Source organism: Dermacentor silvarum, chromosome 4 (assembly GCF_013339745.2).
Source record: "Dermacentor silvarum isolate Dsil-2018 chromosome 4, BIME_Dsil_1.4, whole genome shotgun sequence".
Taxonomy (NCBI): Eukaryota; Metazoa; Arthropoda; class Arachnida; order Ixodida; family Ixodidae; genus Dermacentor; species Dermacentor silvarum.
In genome coordinates, this window is record NC_051157.2 from 8,453,383 (window position 1) to 8,473,902 (window position 20,520).

At 48.9% G+C, this 20,520-nt stretch overlaps 1 protein-coding gene and 1 non-coding gene across 5 annotated transcripts in view; both read right to left on the minus strand.

Annotated features, from left to right (window-relative positions):
- Positions 1 to 2,397: 2,397 nt before the first annotated feature.
- LOC119449403 (titin) overlaps positions 2,398 to 20,520 on the minus strand; it is an 86,578-nt gene continuing 68,455 nt past the window's right edge. For 3 of the 4 annotated variants that reach the window (XM_049665187.1, XM_049665185.1, XM_049665188.1), the window contains one exon: positions 2,398 to 3,085. In XM_049665187.1, the coding sequence (XP_049521144.1) occupies positions 2,566 to 3,085 (520 nt within the window). In that variant the 3' untranslated portion in view covers positions 2,398 to 2,565. Of the gene's footprint in view, positions 3,086 to 6,692; positions 6,923 to 12,843; positions 13,045 to 13,374; positions 13,559 to 20,520 lie in introns of all 4 variants that reach the window. The other variant, XM_049665184.1, reaches the window with a different exon arrangement.
- LOC119451111 (U2 spliceosomal RNA) lies at positions 10,138 to 10,332 on the minus strand. Its single transcript, XR_005191676.1, has one exon. It is a non-coding gene; the product is annotated as a U2 spliceosomal RNA (small nuclear RNA).

Below are 20,520 nucleotides of genomic sequence, written 5' to 3' on the forward strand. Positions count from 1 at the left end.
TGTCAAAAAATGAGCGAAGGGAGGAAGGTTGACGATACCGGCAGTGACGGGAAATATGTCCAACGCCGTGGCAATGAAAACATATGGGCTTATCGTCCTGGGTTCTCCACTGGGCCGGATCCCGATAGCGGCGCAACGTCGCTGTATTTCTGTAAGGCGGAAGAACAGAACTGACCCGAGGGTGAGGAAGGGATGCAACAGGCTGGAGTCCTGCGTTAGCCAGCTCTTCCGGAGTCCTGCGTTAGCCAGCTCTTCCGGAGTCCTGCGTTAGCCAGCTCTTCCCTCACGACGGCTTGGATTAAAGAGACTGTCGGTCGGGAGTCGTCGGAAGGGCGTGCGAAATAGGAAGGTGGCGACGCCGCCTCAATTTCACGACGAACGATGCGGACAAGGCTATCGGTGGTCGGTTGCTGATTGGGCGGCTGAACGTCCGCGCAGGACGATGTAGCGGCCGTGTTTGGAAGCCGCATGAATTGTTGGGCGATGTGGCGACCTTTCAGAGCTTGAAAACGCCGGCATTCCTTGATAATGTCTTCAATGGTCGAGCAGTCCTTAAAGACCAGCCAGTTGAAAGCATCATCAGCAATGCCTTTTAGGACGTGACTTACTTTGTCCGCCTCGGTCATGGTGGCATCATCTCGGCGGCAAAGGGCGATAACGTCCAGGATGTACGACACGTACGACTCCGTGGGAGATTGGGCGCGACAGGAGAGATCTTTCGAAGCGGCGCTCTGGCGGCCAATTGGTTTGCCAAATAGGTCACGAAGCTTCTGCTTACATAGATCTCAGCTGGTCAGCTCCGTTTCATGAGTGTCAAACCAGACGCGTGCTGTCCCACTCAGGTAGAAACCCACATTAGCGAGTGTCACTGTCGGGTCCCACCGATTGTTGGTTGCGACGTGTTCATAATTCCTAATCCAGTCATCAACGTCGACGTTGTCGGTGCCGCAAAAAGATCCTGGGTCGCGGGGTTGGATTAAGATCACTGGCTGGGGCGCCGGTGTTGCGGTTGACGCAATATCCCCGCCTGTTGACATGGTGGAACTTGCCAGGACACGTCCGCTACGGAGTTCCGTCTTGAGTAGTACCCAGCACTTCCACTAAAATGTCACAGGAAATGGTATAACTGAAAATATATTTACAAAATATTTACAGCGAGCTGTAGTACTGCCAAGATTGCGGAAAGACAATCTCTTCAATCGTCGTCTTCTTCACCCCAAATGGTCCACGTCATCTTTGTCCCATTGCGCGCAGTCTCGTAACAATATTAGCCGCCTGCAACTTAGTTTTGCGATGTCCCATGCAGCTGTCTAGCGACGGCAATGTTAGGCGCAATCCTCTTGTAATGCTCTATTTCCGCTTCCCTTTCGTATCTGATAACGAAAGTACCAAAGCGCGAAAATTCCCTTACGAGGCAAAATTATTTTTCTGTAGTGGGATATCCACATATCAGAAGGGCACCTTAGGAACAGCTATAGGGATGGTCACGTAACCACGACAGTCATGCAATTATATACGCCTAAAATCAGTTGTATCCTGCGACGTCATGCGAGCGCTTAACGTATTCTTTCCGCCTGTTCAGTGATCTCAGGCCACATGTTTCGTGTTATCGTGAACACTGCGGAATGGTCAGCACACCACCAGAGGGCATCGCTAAATCGCTGCGTTCAAGTATCAGAGCAACAACTTCATTTGTTTAAAACGACGCCACCTGTTCTTGTGAAGCGCATCGCTGCCATTTCTGACGTTGAAAATTTCGACTTCTGTATTTTCTGCCGTTTTGTAAGGCCTATTATTGTATAATTATGCCCTGTTTATTTTTTCTTACTTGCCACTACTTTCTGTAATGCCTTCGGGCCAGAAAATTATGCGAAATAAATAAATAAATAATAAATAAATAAATAAATAAATAAATAAATAAATAAATAAATAAAAATCGCAATGCAACAATAAAATTTCAATGATTGTGACGAACGGAGTGCGCGACGATGACACATCACGTGCTCGACAAGTGCAGTCGCTGATTTTATTGCAGCGAAAATGCTACAGAGCAAAGCCAAATGCGTCTCTACATCGACAAGAAAAAAAATGCATATCACCATTTACGACTGCGCTACAACAACGTAACAAACACTTTCAAAGATATGTGCGTCGTACGCGCACATGCAAGTTTACTTGTGCCCATACATTGTAAACAAGTAGCGGCATGCAGAAGACGCCCGCGACGCGCCATCCACACCACGGCCGGGCTTGACTGGCGCCATGGAGGAAGGATGACTGGCGCGCGCAAGCGCCAGTCAAGCCCGGCCGTGTCCACATCCACACCACGGCCGCCTGGATCGGCGCGCGCGGCGAGAACCCTGCCGCACGCGTCGATGCAGGCGGCCGTGCTCCACACTACCGGGCTTCAGCCAGCGTCCGCCAGGCGGCGACTCCGCTCTATCTCGCAGCCGCGTTCTCGCCAACGTGACGTAGCGTGTGTGTGTGCGGGCGCGCGCGCGCTCACGAAAAAGTATCTCCAGAAGTGATCGGTCGAAAACGCAGCGACGACGTCTGTAGGGAAGGCTAGCGACATAAACCTACAGAAACAACGCCTAACCAATCGAGAGACGGCGTCTGTAGTGACTGCCACAGCGTCGAAGTGCCGTTTGATATTTTACGGCTGTGTACTGAGAGGAACGTTTGGTACTCAGACTCCAATAAACGCGTACAAGTTTTAACAACAGAATTTATACACTCATGTTCTCCGCTGCTTTCTGGCTGCATGAAGGAAGGTAATGCGACTATCCGCATCCGTGTGGCGGGCCCAATCCCACTTTGGGCCGGACCTGAGCTGGCTCGCGGTCGCCTTGGACTGCGGGTATCTTGCGAGGGGCTACAGCGAGGCTGATGCTTCACGCGTGTTCCGACTGTGGTTCCTCGATGGGCGGCAGAACCACGGCCGCGTAGGCCGAGATGGGCAGCGGCACGTCCTTGAGCGGACCCCAGACGAACTTCTCGGTGGGCACGGGCGCCTTGATGACGCTGCTCAACGGATGGTCGGGCTTTTCCACGTCTTGGCCTCCAATGATGTACGCCTGGTTCTCTGCGAAGGAAAACGGTTTCGCGGGCGATGAGCGCATGGCGGCAAAATGCAACGCGATATCCATCGCGAAAGGCTGAGGTTGAGGCCGTCTGAGGCTACTCATGTCTCCGGCTTTCCGGCCTCGCTTGCATTCGCCCAGCGGAAGCGACACTTGACCGCACACAATTTCGCTGATTACATGCAGCGGCCCACCGAGGGCTACGCGGCGCCAGCAGTGACGGCGACGTGACGGTTGTGCGTTTGCAAAATCAAGGCCATGCAAAGACTGAAACGTCAAAGTACCAGCAAGTGCGATCGCCAAAGATATCGCATGCTCGACCTGTCGCGCTAATTTTTGTGATGCTTAAAGTTGCCGAGATGCTATTCGAAGGCCGGACGGAACAGGAATCGCTCGTTCTGCGTGTTCGATTTATCGCCCTGCTAGTTCACGCTGCTGATTGTGACGTCAAGTTGTCACTTCGGAAAATGACAAGAAACGTTGCACCAGTTTAACAGTGTTCAGTTCTGTTTTATTTCCTTTTACTACATAAGGTGTGGGGTTACTGTTTTATTGAAGTACAAGTTCTTATAGCTTTTGCAATAAACATCGATCGACAATTGATAGATGTAACTTGATAGGTAGAGGAAGGCTGTTCCAGTATCATTCTGCCCTGAAGAAAAGTGGAGGTGCAAAGTTTTATGTGTACCCGCCGTGGTTGCTCAGTGGCTATGGTGTTGGGCTGCTGAGGTCGCGGGATCGAATCCCGGCCACGGCGGCCGCATTTCGATGGGGGCGAAATGCGAAAACACCCGTGTACTTAGATTAAGGTGCACGTTAAAGAACCCCAGGGGGTCCAAATTTCCGGAGTCCCCCACTATGGCGTGCCTCAGAATCAGAGCGTGGTTCTGGCACGTAAAACCCCCATAATTTAATTAAAGTTTTATGTGTGAACGTGGGCGCGAAACTTCAAATGGCAGGCTGGTGAGTTGAAATGCGCGCGTGCCGCGTACTGTAAGGTGCGTGATGTGATGAGCTGTAGAAAAAACTTGTAATAAAGGATGAGGCTGGTGATACGGTGAAAAAAAAAAAAAAGAGATAAGTTGCTTTCGGCTTTCGAAGATGATAGATACACTGATATATCGTAGGAACAGGACGAATGAACGAACGTAACTGTGCAGATTTTAAATTGTTCGAAGCTATTTTTTAAATTCTTGATAAAGGTTCCAGTTGAATCAGGCATATCCTAGTTTCGGTCTTTATAGGCAAGTATACTAGCTTTCACGTGTTAAAACATGGAAACATATGCGAAACAGGGAAAAATCTAGAAATCTGTACTATTTCAAATAAGCCACACCTAGCTGTCATGCGCTATGTATCTCACCCAATACACATTGGTTCAGAGACAGGATGCGAGAGGGAGGCGAACTAGGCGAGACTGTCGCATAAGTACAACGTGCTGCTGCGACGGGTTTGCGCAACTGCTTGGCGAAGACGCTTCGTCAAGACACGGCTGTGAAAATGCGCGAACGTAATAATGTTCGCGTTCGCAAGGCGTTCGAAAGCGCCACAAGCTAACGAGAGCGCCACAAACTAAGCCTTAAGAGGTGTCGCAGCCAGTCCACGCGCCCACGGATTGGTCCCGAAGAAAAGCCTTGCCGTGAGTGACGTCATACTCGCACTTTCTCATAGACAGAAACAGTATACCGAAATTTCAGCTGCTGTTACATGGATATTCCATAGTTAAAATTCATGAATATTTCAGTTTGTCTGTATAGTGCAGATCATTCCAGCTGCGACTATAGAGTGGAGTGATTGTTTACAGCTAAAAAGCTGTGAACAGTCACTTTAACAACAGTTTAAGTAATAGGAAATGTCTTTTTTTATTTCCCGCGAAATGTAGGTATTTCTTTGGCTTGAGCTGCTGTATTTTTCCATTTTTGAGGTTGGGATGTCTGCGTACTGTCTTACGTATAGCCTTCCTGTATATCCGCGTTGCACACGACTACGTAAATACGGCATACAACAGTTTTAGAGGTGAAGGCAGTTATTAAGTTAGAGGGGAGCGTATACTGAAGCAGTAGTGAGGCAGCAAACACTTAAAAATATTTTTGCCAGGATTGTTATCGCCGCTGCTCATTAACAGATGCATAATCAGCATGAAAATGAGGTAAACAAGGTTGTGTGCGCAGTGTAGCAATGTTTTTCTGGTTTTGAGAGAGAGAGAAAAGACTATTATTTTGACGATGCTTTATTCCCGGTCAGTCAGGCGTCTGACTGATGTTTGTGGAGAGGAGGGCAAAGCCCAAGGTCTTAAAGTTTAGTGTAAATAAGTCACTCTTTATGATGTTTAATGATCAGAAGAAAACAGATACCTAGGAGTGTAGGAGAAAAAAAATGCGGGAGGAAATATGAACAGGTAATCAGATCTGAAGGCAAGTGAACCATGGCCATACAATGAGAGAGGGAGGGTACTCTGAGGACGCAGTCATTGTTTCTATTTATGTCCACTGCAGGGCGATACCAAACTCGGTGTTATGTTTAAAATCCAAATGGGTAATCAAGGTTATGTATTACTCAAATATCGTTGGCTCATGGGCAATAAGCTCTACTAATAGCCATTACTTCTATTCTTCCACGACGAGGGCGTCCGCGCATTCCTTTATGTAAATGCCCCCGATATGCCGCAGAACAATATGTTTCGACTAAAAAAAGAAAAAAAAAAGAAAACATTATTGGAGGAATAGATCTTCATGCGCACGGAAAAACTACAAGTAGGGCATCACCGGGAATTTACGTGCTTCTGCCCCCTACAGTTTAAATCTGTCGCAGATAGCAATTTTAGCGCGGGGTATTCAGGGAGGCGGACCCCGTATATATATATATATATATATATATATATATATATATATATATATATATATATATATATATATATATATATATACATTGTTGCTAACCTCAGAGTGAATTCAATGGCTAATTTTCCGCGTACACCACATTCAGCGTCTCTTTCCTGCCAACACGCAACATATATGCGCATGGCAGCGTTTATAATGTAAAAAACTGAATTGCAGAAAACACCGCGGAGGACGCTGATCACTCTCTCGTCTTGTGCGCTCGGCGTTATTTTGGCGTAGACGGAAACTGTAGCGGACTGGCAGCGGCATAGTGTGACGCCATACATGATGTTCGACTAAAGAGCTAATGGCAAGGAGCGTCTGCATGCTACTACGTAGTACGTCAGTGCTGTGCTTATATGCTTGTGCAAATATGTGACGGGGTAAATTTCATGAAGTCGTCTGTTGCGAACTTGTGGTCACTCCCGGCGTCTTTCCCGGATGTTGTTGTAGCGCCGTTGTTTGACGTTATGCCGGTGTCTGTTGTCGCTGGCTTATCGCTGTTATCAAGTTATCGGTCGGTGCCACTGATCTCTACTATGTTTCGCTGGATGCGGCAAAGAAATTCGCGTACCATTTCTAACGCGTTCAAGATGAAAACAGCGTCGCAAGGCGGCATTGCAGTCTACTGCTGCTTGTTCACGCATTTGCCGCTTACGTCTCGGGCATCACGGAGACGACAGCGGGGCGCATTCATGGCGGGATGGGCGCAACATATCGCGCGACTCACTGTGCTGGAGGACGTGGGCATTGTGCCGTGGAGCCGGCATGCACGCCACCTGGCGCCAGACTTTCTTGCTGTCCGAGTAGACGAGGATGTCGTCGATAGTGAGCAGCTTGCGCGTTGGCCCCACGCAGTTGTAGAATATGCCGCCGAAGCAGTACAGCTCCGTGTCGTTCACGTTCAGCAGCGACACACACGTGCGCGGCGAGGGCAGGTAGTTGGCCGCGTACGTCCACCTGCGTGGTGGGGTCAGCAATCGCGACGTTGAGCGAGTGCAATGGCCATCTCCGATCCATAAAAAAGAAATACCTTCCTTTAGAACATCCTGCGAATAGCTCATCCGCTTGTTTCTGTTAGTCGGCCATGTTAACATAAATGAGCCATTTGGCCCACGAAGACGCCCGTGCGTCTCATCAACACAGCAAATGTAAAAGGGTCCTTCCATCCCAAACGTCACAGCTGGTGCGGCCGGCAATGGTCAATTCTTGGCGATAAAAATCATGTGGGTGCTGATTCGCGTAAATACAGGGTGTTTCAGTGAACACTTTCAAAAATGTTTAAAGGTTGCCTGTGGCAGATAGCACAATTCTAGTTCCATGAGCTGGTATACACTCGAAGAGGCGGACATTATTTGCACACAAAATTGAAATGCATAATCGAATAATTAACAAGAAATTACTAATTAAGTTTTTAACTAATTACATCATGGCCCGTATTGCAATTTACAAATTCCAGCCGTGGAGTTCGCAAGGCGGATCCATCTGGAACGAATTCTCAGGATGACACCAGTTTCGAGATATTATTTCCCGATCTTTACGGAGAAATGCATTGGCGTTCCAGTTACTTGCTTAAGAAAACGTCGTTTTATGCGTTTGTCGCGTGTACATACAAAATATAAAAAATAAAGGAAACACAATATGGTTTTAGTGAACGCATTTGTTCGGAAACCTACTCAAGCCTGTTGTCGGTCTACTATAATTCTACTGCCTTTCATAGCAATAGCTTCTGACATTCTCAACTTTACTGTAAAACTGAAAATATTACAAAACAACAAAGTGGTCATAGTGGAGTACATTTGCATACACATTCATCCAGAGATTGATATATAGCTGGCGAAACAAGCCACTTTCATTCTAGAAATCTCAAAGAACGGCCCAGTTGGTAATTTTCGACATATTATTGTGAATTAAGAATATGACCCCCCCTCCATGTAACCAGACCATTTCGCTATTGTCACATTTGACTAAAAGTAACTTAAAAGTTATGAATCCCAACCTAATTAGCTAACTGCACATTGTGATTTATTGCGCAAATGATGCCTGCTTCTTAATTTATTCCAGCGGCATTGCGCTTTCTGCCACAAACAATTCCTTGAAGAAAAGTCGCTTAACCCTATAATTCCTATTCAGGCACGTTTCATGAAGACAATGTGGGCGAATATTTTACGCTTCGTAGAAAATGAGGGGACACGTGTTCTGCTGTAGGCGTCTCGTGTTGAAACTGCGCTTACTTCGAAATGTGAATGCTGTCAGTGGAAGACTTTTCGATCGAGTACCTTAATTGACAACATTTGCCGAGTAATTTGTCATGTTCATTGTTTCTTAGTGCATCCTTCATAATAAACGATGGTCGTTAAGTACAGCGCTTGCTTGTTCGTGCATTAATGTGTGCATGCCGTTCGTGAAATAAAATTACTGGGAGGGCAGCGTTAAATGCATGCAATATATGCGTGTCTCAATTATTGCTTGGGAACAATAAGATAGGCCCCCAAAACACCCAAATGCTGTACGCGTTTATTTAATGCGGAGCGCCTGGCACTTTCCGCTTGATGCTGCATATGTCATTCATAGCTGGAAAGTATGACCGCAAACGCAATGTTTCGCACGACGGAAAATGCACGCAATACTTCTTTTAAAATGCAGAGCATTTCTTTAACTCACATGTAGCGTGCGCCGTCCGTCTGCAACAGCTCGAGCACAGGTGCGCCCTCTCCCCCACTCCTCCTCTCCCGCATCACGCTTGCACACATGTGCAGCGCGCGAAGCGTCGTAGTTGAGTCGCGCTCCGGCGCTGCAAGCACCGTAGCAACAGCAGGTGCTGGCGTGATAGCGCGCCCTCTCTCCACCCCCTCTCTCTCTAACGCGCGCGCTAGGAATATAAAGCGGGTTGGCGCGGGCTCCACTCAACTCCTGCGCTCTCTTCTCTTGCGTTCGTCGGCGGTGGCAGTTGATAAGCGATGGAAGCAAGACCTTCAACTAGTACCTTGACGCAATCCAACATCAGCGCCGAAGTACCAGTTCAAGACATCGTACCATCGTCTTCGTCGACGGCGGCAGAAGACAAGGCGGCGCGCTGCCGACGCCGAACTTCGTGAACGAGAAACCGCGGCCAGGCGTCAACGTCGACAAGCGGATCCCGAGCAGCGTGCACGAGAAGCCGCGGGCAGGCGTCAGCGTCGGGCCGCGGACCCTTCGAGTCGAGAACGACACGCGGCTGCGACACGTCAGCGTCGGGCCGCGGACCCCGGCGTACGGGAACGAGAGGCGGCGGCGAGCAAGCGTCGTCGTCTGGAGGCCGCCGCCGCCGAGCCCGTTGCCCCGGAGGGTGCTGGCGCGGAAGCCGTCGGGCAACGTCAACGGGACTTTGGGGGTGCCGACGCGCGCTTCAAACGCGAGTTCCTGGACCGGAGCTTCGGGCACAGCTGCGACGTGTGCGACCGGCTGTGGTTCGACAACAACTTAACCACGGTCGGGAACATGCGTAACGCGGCGCATCGCACGAACGCCTTGCGGGTTCTTTGGAGCGCGTTCGTCGTCGACGCCGCCAACAACAAGCCCGACAACACCGGCGATAACGTCAGCGACGGCGTCAACGATAACGACGGGTTCAGCGGCTTCGTCGTCAACGGCGGCATCCGGATGCCTGGACGGCACCGTCGCGTCGGCGCGCGTCATCCCCGTCGTCAGCAACATCGACGACGCGGACGCCGCTTCGCTGGAACGGTTCCGGGCGTTCGCGGTGTGCGCCTCGTGCAAGGACTCGCTGGTCCGCGGCGTCGTCCCTTCGATGTGCGTCGCCGCCACACTAACAGCACCAACACCACGGAACCCCACTATGCTCTGCATTTACACGTGTCCCTCGCGCGGGGGCATGCGACGGAGCTTTTTTTTTTTTTTTTTTATTAACCTCCAAGACCCGTTGTAGATTGGACAAGACTCGCCGTAGTAGCGGGATATTGACGACATGCGGTTTTTCTTAGCGTGTACCCAATGGACACTGTACTCCGATACCACCCCCTACCACCCCATATTATGGTAGTGCTTTGGAGCAACACTACCTAAATAGATGGCAGCCGTGATCAGTTTAATTATGATCGTGCTGCATACTAAGGCAGCCGCTGCCCAATGAGACCCGATGCACCCAATTGTAGTACATTTCTGATTTTAGATTTCAAAAGTGGGCCGTGCCCGGTGGCAGTGCAATGCCGGGACGACCCGTGGTACCGGTGGGGCAAGCCCCGCACTCGGCGCCGCTTCACAAAAATTCATTTAATATCGAAAGACCCATAATAGGGCCGTATCAGATATTAAGCTGATAAGAACAGATACTACACATTTGATCTTAGCCCAAAAGGCCGAGAAGCGATGACATACATCAATCGTCGACCTGAACTGCCCATAGCTGACCTCCAAAGTGGAGCCCGTAAAAGCGACGCGACAAAACAAAATTACGAAATACTGGCTAAAATAAACCGTGCGAGGCAGCTGCTGTCAATTTGACTGACGTGTACGCATGATGACTTTTATACTATACCGCTTACAAATAATTGTATTCACGTTTCAAAGCGAAAACGAACTACGCGCCGTCACGAAACGTGTGTACAGGCAGATCCAGTGACGCCAACGTCGGCTGTGATCACTAGAGGGAACTGTGGCGCTGCGGTCGTTCAGCCACCATGGGTATGGGATGAAGGGTAGCACATGTATTTGTCCTATCTTCTTTAGAGCTGCAGACGTTCTTGTGGCTTCGTTTATGACGCTTTATCTCGGCCTATATGGGAATAAACTTCCAAGCAATTAATACTTTTTTGAATGCATAAAGTAAAAAAAGAGAGAGTGCTGGCGTATTAGAAAGAGGAAGGCTGTGGCGTCATTAAAGTACATGATGTCACACGTAATGTACAAGCTATCTATAATAATATAAATACTGATGGACCGAAATAAAGTTTTGTCATACCATCATACTGAGGTCGTTTTTGAAAGGAAGGTTGACATAGCGATGCGAACCTGCGATGGTGGTTTCATAAATTTGGGCTGAACGTAGCGCGTATTTGGCGCGAGTTTTGTTCAATCAACTTTTTTACTTTGCGGTTTTGCGTGCCAAAACCACGTTCTGATTATGAAGCACGCCGTAGTGGGGGATTATGACCATGCGGGATTGCATCCAATGCACGGTACACGCCCCTGTCGAAATGCGGCCGCCGGGGCTATCCCGCGCCCTCGGGCCTATAGCGGCGCTACGCCAAAGCCACTACGCCACCACGGCTGGTTTGTTCAGTCAGTTGCCGCTAATTGCAATTGCGTGCTCATGCTTGTATATGCTGCCAGGTCTCGACCAGAGGTAATAATAAGAATGGAAATAGCCGTAATCGTTTGGCGCCGGATTCTTCAAGACATACCGCCATTTTTCACACGAACATCATGGTGTCTTGGGCGAAACGCAAACTCACGATTAGTTTTCAAACAAGGCGCAGTATTGACATGTCTGATTTTTGCTTATTAAGGTGCCTCGGGAGCACGGAACTTGAGAGTTTGGAAACTCAGCAAAAGTAAGGTCATCCGTGTACATGCCACGATTTACTTCTCGCAGACACCTCGTCATCTGTTGAATGCAAGCTACCGGGAGTCGCTCTGGTTAGCAGTCGTCGTAGTGTATAATCTGTTTTGGTGTAGCGTGAGCGCTCGACCACAAGTGACGCACTCGATGACTTCGTGAAACGGAAACTCATCGAGAAGCGACGTTTGTCTTTTTCGCTTAAACTCCGAAGGCATTGCTTAAACTCCGAAGGCACTGCTTTGCCCACATCTATTTGTGAATCAAACTGACTGTGATGACAATAGGAAGGCATGAATGAAAAGCTTGAAAAGTCGCTAATGGCCTGTAATGTTCAACTTTTATCAAGATGTGTTCGCTTAGAACACAAATGGCTGCACCTCCTGATAGCAATGCAAACGCTAGGAGCAGGAATCGTCAACTAAAGAAATTCACGGCTTACTGTAACGGAATATTCGCCTGTCACATTTCATTGCATATGCTTGCTCATTAGCATATTATGAAATGCTCGCCGATGTCCGAACTATAGCGGCAAATCTCTGTAAATGGCAGTTCGCCGCTACGTCACGCACCACTAAAATAATGTTGACGAGGAGATATTTAGAGGAGAATGACGTTAACTCAGGCGATATTTCTTCTATAAGCGTTGCCCATTCCGACTACCATTCACGATGTTTTCACATATCATTTTCGCGAAACTACAATGACACCTTAGGGGTCTCTGTCTTCGACCTTCCACGTCCTTTTTTTTCAGAGCTAACATCGTGGTCTAGACGACGAGACAGATACAATTTTTGCTGTGAAAATGTGCACTGCTACAAGTCCCGTTTCTTTCGTTGGACGAAACTGTGGTAACCCTTTGTACAAGCTTTCGTTTCCAGCCACCAAATCTATGAAGACATGGCTCTAGTGTAAGCTAATGAAAGAGTGTAAGGGCAGCGGATAAGGGCAGCGGTGCAACCGCGTCATGCATGCGCATACTAGACCTCATGTTAGCTGTCCACAGGCAGCGCGATTCTGTTCGGGATACTCAGCCCCATATTTGGTTGGCTGTTATTCTGTCTGATGAAAATACGATTTAGCAGAATGACGCACAAAACTACGAACACCATAAGTGCACAAACTATTTGTGTCGCCGGCATTAGCCAATGTATTACGGTTGGACGCACGCGCAACGGATGAAAGGTGTGAACGGGCAGCTTGATCGCGTCAATGCACGTATTATGCCAACTCGCACAGTCGGGTATCAAGTGGCGCTTGTGGTGATCATTGCGTGTGTAGTGTGATGATGCAGCATCGCGCGTGCTCCTCGCAGCAGACGTACTGGTCTGTCGCGGGGTTGTAGATCTCGACGTATGCCGTGGAGCAGGTCTGCAGACCGGCGATCTGCACGATGCCGCCGACCACCCAGAGGCAGCCCTGGAAGGCGGCCACTCCCATTCCCATGCGGCCGCAGTACAGGCCCTTCTCCAGCACCACCCACGTGTCTTCCTCGCGGTCGTAGCGCTCGACGCTCGACAAGAGCCTGCAGTGAAAGTGTCACACCCCATGTGCAGCCCTGTTGGACCACCATGATAAACGGCCTTCTATATACCGTTGCCCTCTCGTTTTCCAGTCACGTCACGCTGAAACTAACTCTGATTGAACATTCACTGCTCACGAGACAGTCTTGCCTACAACGTAAACACAAGGCAGTAAAATGGAGGTGTGTCGAAGCACCAAAACAACGCCGCGGTCTGATTTTTTCCTCACCAGGAGGTCGGGGGAATTAAAAAAATAATCAATCATAAATGTCGCTAGGCAAGAGGAGCGGAAGGTGATTTTGCCAATGTGCATGAAATGCGAAAAAGCTCACAGGTCATTGGCGTCGACTCCGCCGACAGCATAAATGGCATTGTTGAGCACGGCTACGTTGTGGTAACCCCGAGCGTGTCTCAGTGGCGCCACGACGTTCCATTCGCCGGTCTGGGTGTGGTAGCGAAAGCAGAAGCTGGTCGACATGCGCAAGCCGTATGTCGCGTCTCGGTTGTCGAAGCCTCCTGCGAAGGAATATATTTCGTAGTATACGGCCACTTGTTGGACCTCAATGGTGTGCAGTAAGCACTTTCGACGATCAACGCCGAACGCTCGTTTTACGCCACCAACCAGTGGCAGTGTGTTTGTAATTTCGATTGAACATACCTCGTGACGACTGTCACCGTTAATTCGATTAACAATGAAGCAATGTTGCGACCCACGGTATTGCTGAAGACACTTCTATTTAAAATCTGTAGTGGTAATTCTGAGGTTTTCATTGATTTGGCTATATGCGACATACAGTGCATCCGGGATCAGCCCACTTTGATATGACACTCGCTTGCCAGGGCCGACCGTGACCACGGCGACACAACGACGAAGCGGTAACGACGATGGAGAAGGAATGACGTCGATGAACGATGATTTGACGATGATGGTACGACCACTTACCTACTGGCTCAAGTTAGTAGACAAGTTGGTTCACTGGATCGGCGTAAGGCGCTAGATAGGCACAAGTAGGCAAATAATGCTAGTCGCAATATTGTCATCCGTGCGTAAGGTGGCGGGCTCGATTACCGGCGGCCACAATCCCGTGGGCACAGGATGCGAAAATGCTCGTGCTCTTAAATTTTACACGCACCTCAAAGAATCGCGGGTGGTCGAAAGTCCGTAACTTCGGCGTCCCTCATAACCCACTGTGCAATTTCGGAACGTCGAACCCACGATTTCGTTATTCTCATGTTCTCCGAGAGCGACCTTGCAGCTTTTGACACCGTGCACCACTATACTGCACGTTCATTCTGCCTGATCACTGTCTCAGAAAACAATAGCTTTTGTGCAATACAACCGAATGTTCGATTCGTTGTCAATAACTCTGAAGCGATACTCGCGATATGGCAGAAATTTGGGCTTGGTACATGATCCTTGTAATACTAAGTATATAGCGCAGGGCGAACACAGACGCCAGTTGTATGCTATTTCTTGAGTCTGTGTTCGCCCTGCGCTACTCAATGCGAAGACGATGCTCGCGTTGTACGTGGTTGTACCAAGTGTTCCCTTTAAGTCATCGTTACAGGTGTGGATGGCGTAAGCTTTTTAAAGTATTCTCTCGCCACCTGACAGTGCCCAAACTGTTATGAGTTGTGAATGCGAAATGTTTACGCTGAAGATAATTGTATCAGGTGTCTTGTTTTGACAAATTCCTTTGTTTTCTTTCGGACAGTCAAAGCTACCATCGGAATTGACTTCTAAATTGTCGAATCCTTGTCATGACTTTGTATATGGGATTTCTTCTAATGCACTAGCAATTCTAATAAAACGTACATTAACCGAGGTGGCGCAGTGGCCTACGCCAGCTATTAGAGTTGGAGTGGTTGTATTTCATTTCTTATTCGGGCTGAGGGTATTAGGCGGAATTAGACAACGCTCATGCCTTGAGCGCACGTTAAAAGAACACCACGCATTGCAGCACTGCGAGCCCGTGTGTTGCATGGGGATGTTGAAGACCGCAATAATGTTGAAGACCGCAACAAGAATTACATCCTTGACCTGCTTCTGGTAGATGTCGTTTCAAATGTAACTTCGATCGGAAGTATTGTGTGAGACTCTAGTGATCACTGTGAAATCGTTGCATCTGTACCATGTCTACTGCTTGCCTGTAGTTTAGTTCATAGTTTCTTTTCACGAAACAATCTGTAACCAACAAAACAAATATCTCGCCACGGATTTCGTAAATTAGTACTTTCTACAAAATGAGACCAATATTTGGTTATGACCTCACGAGTATTATCAAAAAAATTTCACCTAATTGAGGATAATTTGCTGTTTTCACTTAGAAAACTAAAACTGTAAACTGCGAAAGCAAGTGAATAACTCCTATATACGAGGGGAAGTCAAAAAGTACAGAGACTTTTGTAATTTCTCGCACTAGGGTTTGGTAACACTGCTAGTATCAAGCGCTGAATTAGTGTCGTCTGCAACCCTTCTATGGAACGTCTTATTCCCACGTTAGTCGTTAGAGTGTAGCAGACCATTAAACATGGCAGCTCCATTGTCGATCTGCACCAGGGAGGAAACGAGGGCAGGGATTCGCTTTTTTTGCTTGAGGAAGGTGTCATTCGTCGAATGCAAGCGCAGTATGGTGACAGTTGTTTATCGCGAAGCAAGATCTACGAATGGTTAGAGCGTTTCATACAGGGAAAAACTTCTTTATATGACGCGTAAAGATCGGGCAGGCCATCGATGTCAACGACTGAGGAGAAGAAAGTAGTTGAGGGTACGGTGATGGAAAACAGGCGAATCACTGTGGACGAAATCGCCAATACTTTACGTATCAGTCATGGTTCAGCGCATTCCATCTTACACGGCAGGCTAAATTTTCGGAAAGTGTGTGCAAGGTGGGTCCCGAAAGAATTGTCAGCGCCGCATAAGGCACAAAGGTTGGACATCTCGCGTAAACATTTGGCCCATTATCGTCGCGAGGGAGGTGGATTTCTACAGCAAATTGTTACTGTAGATGAAACTTAGGTACATCATCACGAACCGGTGTTATGATCGGCTTGGAACTGCACCTGTGAAATGTGGGAATCAAGCTCGAGCGCCTTTCCCGTGACGAGATAATCCTCTTTCATCCCCGGGAGAGCGTGTGACCTCTACGGAGCAGACGAAAACAGCGAGCTACCAAGAAGGAAGACCCGAGGGCGAGGAGGTCGTCAACTTGACCACCGGAGAGAGGACTTCCCCGAAGGAAATGCCGGCCACCACGAGGGGATTTAAGGCCGTCCTGGCCCCCGTGTTAATGAGAACCGCTCGAGACTCGGATAGAGTCAAAACCATGTACCAATGAAGTGAATACAATCTTTTCTATTTTTAATCATCACGATGCCCGCCTTCATCGTCGTCTCCTGATTCCTGCGGTGACGACCCACCTCACCCGGTCGAGATTATATCACCGGAAAGTAAGCCTGCGAGCATGTTTTGGAAACACTCATCATCACCAGAAGTTAAGAAATTTAAACGTCAACCATCAGCTAGTAAGATTATGCTAACACTATTCTGGGACAAGGAAGGTGTGGTAGCCGTTAACTTCACCGCAAGAGGCGAAACTGTGAACCGTGAGAACTATTGTGATGTGTTGCGAACTAAACTGAAACCCGAAATCAGATCCGAACGTCGTGGAAAACTGCGAAAAGGTGTCATCCTGCAGCCAGATAACGCTCGGCCACATTCTCCCAAACGGACGGCCGAAACAATAAAGGAGTTGAGATTCGAATTGCTGGGACACTCGCCATACAGTCCAGACCTGGCTCCAAGCGATTTTCATGTTTGGACCATTGAAGGAAGCGCTCAGGGGAAGAAGATTTGCAACCGATGCTGAAGTCATTTATGCGGTGCAAAGTTGGTTACAGGTGCAACCCAAAAACTCTTTTTTTCCGACGGAATCAAAAAACTTGTGAAATGTTGGACTAAGTGCGTTGAAGTGCAGGGAGGTTACGTCGAAAAATAATGTATGTTTCAGTTTCAGTCCCTTTACTTTTTGACTTCCCCTCGTATATATATTGTGAGCGCTAACTGTGCAGTTCATCATCGTCTTCATCTGTATATACCCATCCTCATAATCATTCGTCGGGTTGGTGCTCGTTGGCTGGCTCACGCTGTGTTGAAAAACAAGAGCTCTGCCTTTGTCTCGGGCGCCGTCTCACAAGTGGTGCGTTGCTTTCCCCGTCCTCTTGCTCTGCCGGTCACCCCTGGAGCTCCGCTCTGGTCGACGGTTGTGCTCGCCAATACCAGTCATGGCAGAAACGGACGCATCCACTGCTGCACGCCGCGAATATGATACGCGCGCCAAGTTCTCGCTCACGCTGAATGAGAGGTACTTTTCGATCACCTTCGGTTGGTCAGGAGGCTCGTTGCATTCCGCGCTTTCACAAGCGAAACAAAATAACGCACGCCGCGAATATGTTGCGCGCGCCAACTTCTCGCTCACGTGGAATGAGCTGATCTAGAGTTACTGTATATGCTACCAAAGGTCCCGTAGGGAGCATATACAGTAACTCTAAGCTGATCCGAACCGAGGTGCCGCACACCGACCGCGCCGCCATAGAGAAAAAAAAAAGAAAATGGTGATACGTCATCGTAGGCGAGGCCACGTCATCGAGGCGAGGCCACGTCATCGAGGCGAGGCCACGTCATCGAGGCGAGGCCCCGCCCCTGCACGGATTTGTTATGAAAACAGTCGCACCCGCCTTAGCCGCCGCTTAAAGCTTTACGAATGATGATGATGATGATTATGATGATGATGATGCTTTATTGGCATCCCCTTTGAAACGGGGCTGCGGCAAATAGTCACCTAGCCTGCTTGATTTAATCTGGTATACTATACATGTTCTTTATCTAGCATTTTTGTATACCCCTCTCATTATTCTTTCTTTTTCAAAAATTTACCTTGTACCGCTACCTATGATTTTAAGAGATCAGATCGTATCCATCTTTTCCCTGATTTTATTGCGATATCAATTATATGAACACTCCAAAGCAGATTTCTGCCGTCGCCGTTGCCGTCGCCGTCGCCGTGAGGTTCCGTATGACGTCAATGGAACGCTGTATGTGCGAGTGAAAGGGCACGAGGGACGCGCGCTTTCACGGGGAGTGAACCCACGGCGGAGAACAAACGCGCGTTCTGCGCCGTGCTCCATTAAGGGCTGCAGAAGTAGGCGTCTCTTTCCTCCTTTACAATCACCATATATGTAGAGCAAACGCGCCTTCTTCCGACGCGCGAAAGGCCGTGGGGGAGAGGGGGAGGGAAGGGAGGCGACGTTTACCTGCGGCACCAAGTGCCTATTTATATCAGAGGCTCCGGCAACAGTCACCAACGCCGCACGCATTTTGAGCGAACGCGGGCAAAACGCCGATGGCGTCGACAACAGTTCTGCGTGTTGCCGGTGCTGCTGCATGTCCAAGTTTATACAGCTGATAAAGCTACTATCATTACTCCGTATAGCTCTCTACAAATTTGCTATCGCAATTGATGCTTCGCCTTTCAGGTGAAACTGCGACAACTTTCTTTCCCACCAGTACTCTAATCGTCTCTTGCTTATCTCTACGGCTGATCTGTTGATGTTTTCTTCCACTTTCTTCAGGGAGTTGCACGTTACTCCCAGAAGAAAGTGGAAGAACACGTTACTCCCAGTTCTCGCTGGGCGGATCCCGTCGCATTCCATTAGGATGTGCTGAGTGGTCTCTGGATCTTTACTGCAGCATACACATGCCTCATCTAGTTCCGAATATTTGTTCCGGTATGTTTTGGTCCTTAGGCAACCGGCTCGAGCCTCAAATAGCAAGGTACTGCCCTTTGTGTTATCGTACAGATTTTCCCTTCTAATTTATTTCTTCTCATTCTTGTAAATCTCCATTGTCCTTTTTATTTCCATTCTTTGCATCCAATTCATGGTCTCTATTTCTCTCACTTTCTTTCTGATGACTCCTGGTTGTCTATTTACAGTTTCGATTATCCTGTACTTGGTTGCCAACTTCCTTAACCGCTTCCTCCATTCTGTGTCCACGCTTTTCATGTAAAGATACTTGTGCACTTTAGCCGCCCATTTATTTTCATCCATGTTCCTGAGCAGTTTCAAAACTAATTTTGCTCTGCGCTTCTCTGACTTCAAACCCATGTCACCCTGCACTGCCTCATTTGTTGTATTACCGTGGGCTCCCAAAGCCAACCGGCCCAGTGATCTTTGGTTAACTTCCAAACCCGACACGATAACCGAATTTTAAGCATAGAATGGCATTTGCGAATGTTAGCGCTGGCAGCCATTACTCCTTTCCAGATTCCACGCACCACCTCACACTTATTGTGGCCCCGCAGTGCTCTGTGTTTCATTATTGCTGCATTCCGCTTCCCCTTTATTTTCAGATTATCTTGGTGGTTGCTTGAGTAATTCTTTCCTTCGTTTATGTGCACCGCCGCTCCCGCCACAGTGCCACCTAGCGACGCCTCCGCAGAGTATTCTAGTTCACAGCGCCGCTCGCTGCTCTGCCGTAGCTCTGCCTAGCTTCTCCCCACAGCAGCCGGGGGCGAAGCTGGGCAATGACATCGCCCCAGAGTATATAAACTCTGCCGAGGCGCGGAGACACACTGCGCCTGGTGAGTTTACCTGCCGAGCCGCCGCCAGAGGCATCGGCTGCAGTGACGGACACCGGACGCATTCGGCGCGAACGCGGGGAAACGCGGTCGGCGTCGGCAGCAGCTCTACACTTTCCACTACTTAAGAGAAATGAAATTCTACGCTGGAATGATGGAGCCAATGTGGAAGAATACGACGACGACGAACGCGGGAGTAATGGCACGAGCGCGTTCGCGCGGTTGCGCCGAGGTGCGCCAACGTGCCAGTTGGGGAAAAAGACGACGATGCTCGAGAGAGAACGAAATTAAGGCTAATGAAAAGGCTAAGTTAAAGCTAAAAGAGAACCAAGTTAAAGCTAATGAAAAGACAAAGCTAGGGAAGGGCCGCCAGCTTCGCTGTTTGCTCAGACTTCGCACCACTAGTGTGAAGCTGCCGCCATTTTTAAGCTTGAGTTCCAGCCGTGCCGGGCGTCACTCAAAACTCAGCGCAGCAAAGTTTTAGCGGCGAGGGTGAGAGGAGAAAGGCGCGCGAGGCGCAGCAGGTGGGTAGAGCTAAAGAGAGGGTAGCGATGACGTGCAGTGGATAGATCGAGGGAGAGTGTGCGCCAAGCAGTAGTTGAGGCGGAGTTTTTAAGAGAAGTGATGACGTAACCATGACGTGCAGCGTTCTCCTGAGCTGAAGAGAGCATGCGCTGGCGGCGTCGTCATTCTGCCGAGAGCATGGCTAGGAGGAAGAAGCAGCTTTCTCTCGAAGATGAAGAGGCGCGGCGTCATGATGCTACCTCGAAGGGGCTTCAACGACCATGCCGCAGAATCCGGAATTCGCGAGCAAGCGAGCGAAGCAAAGCCAGGAGAGGA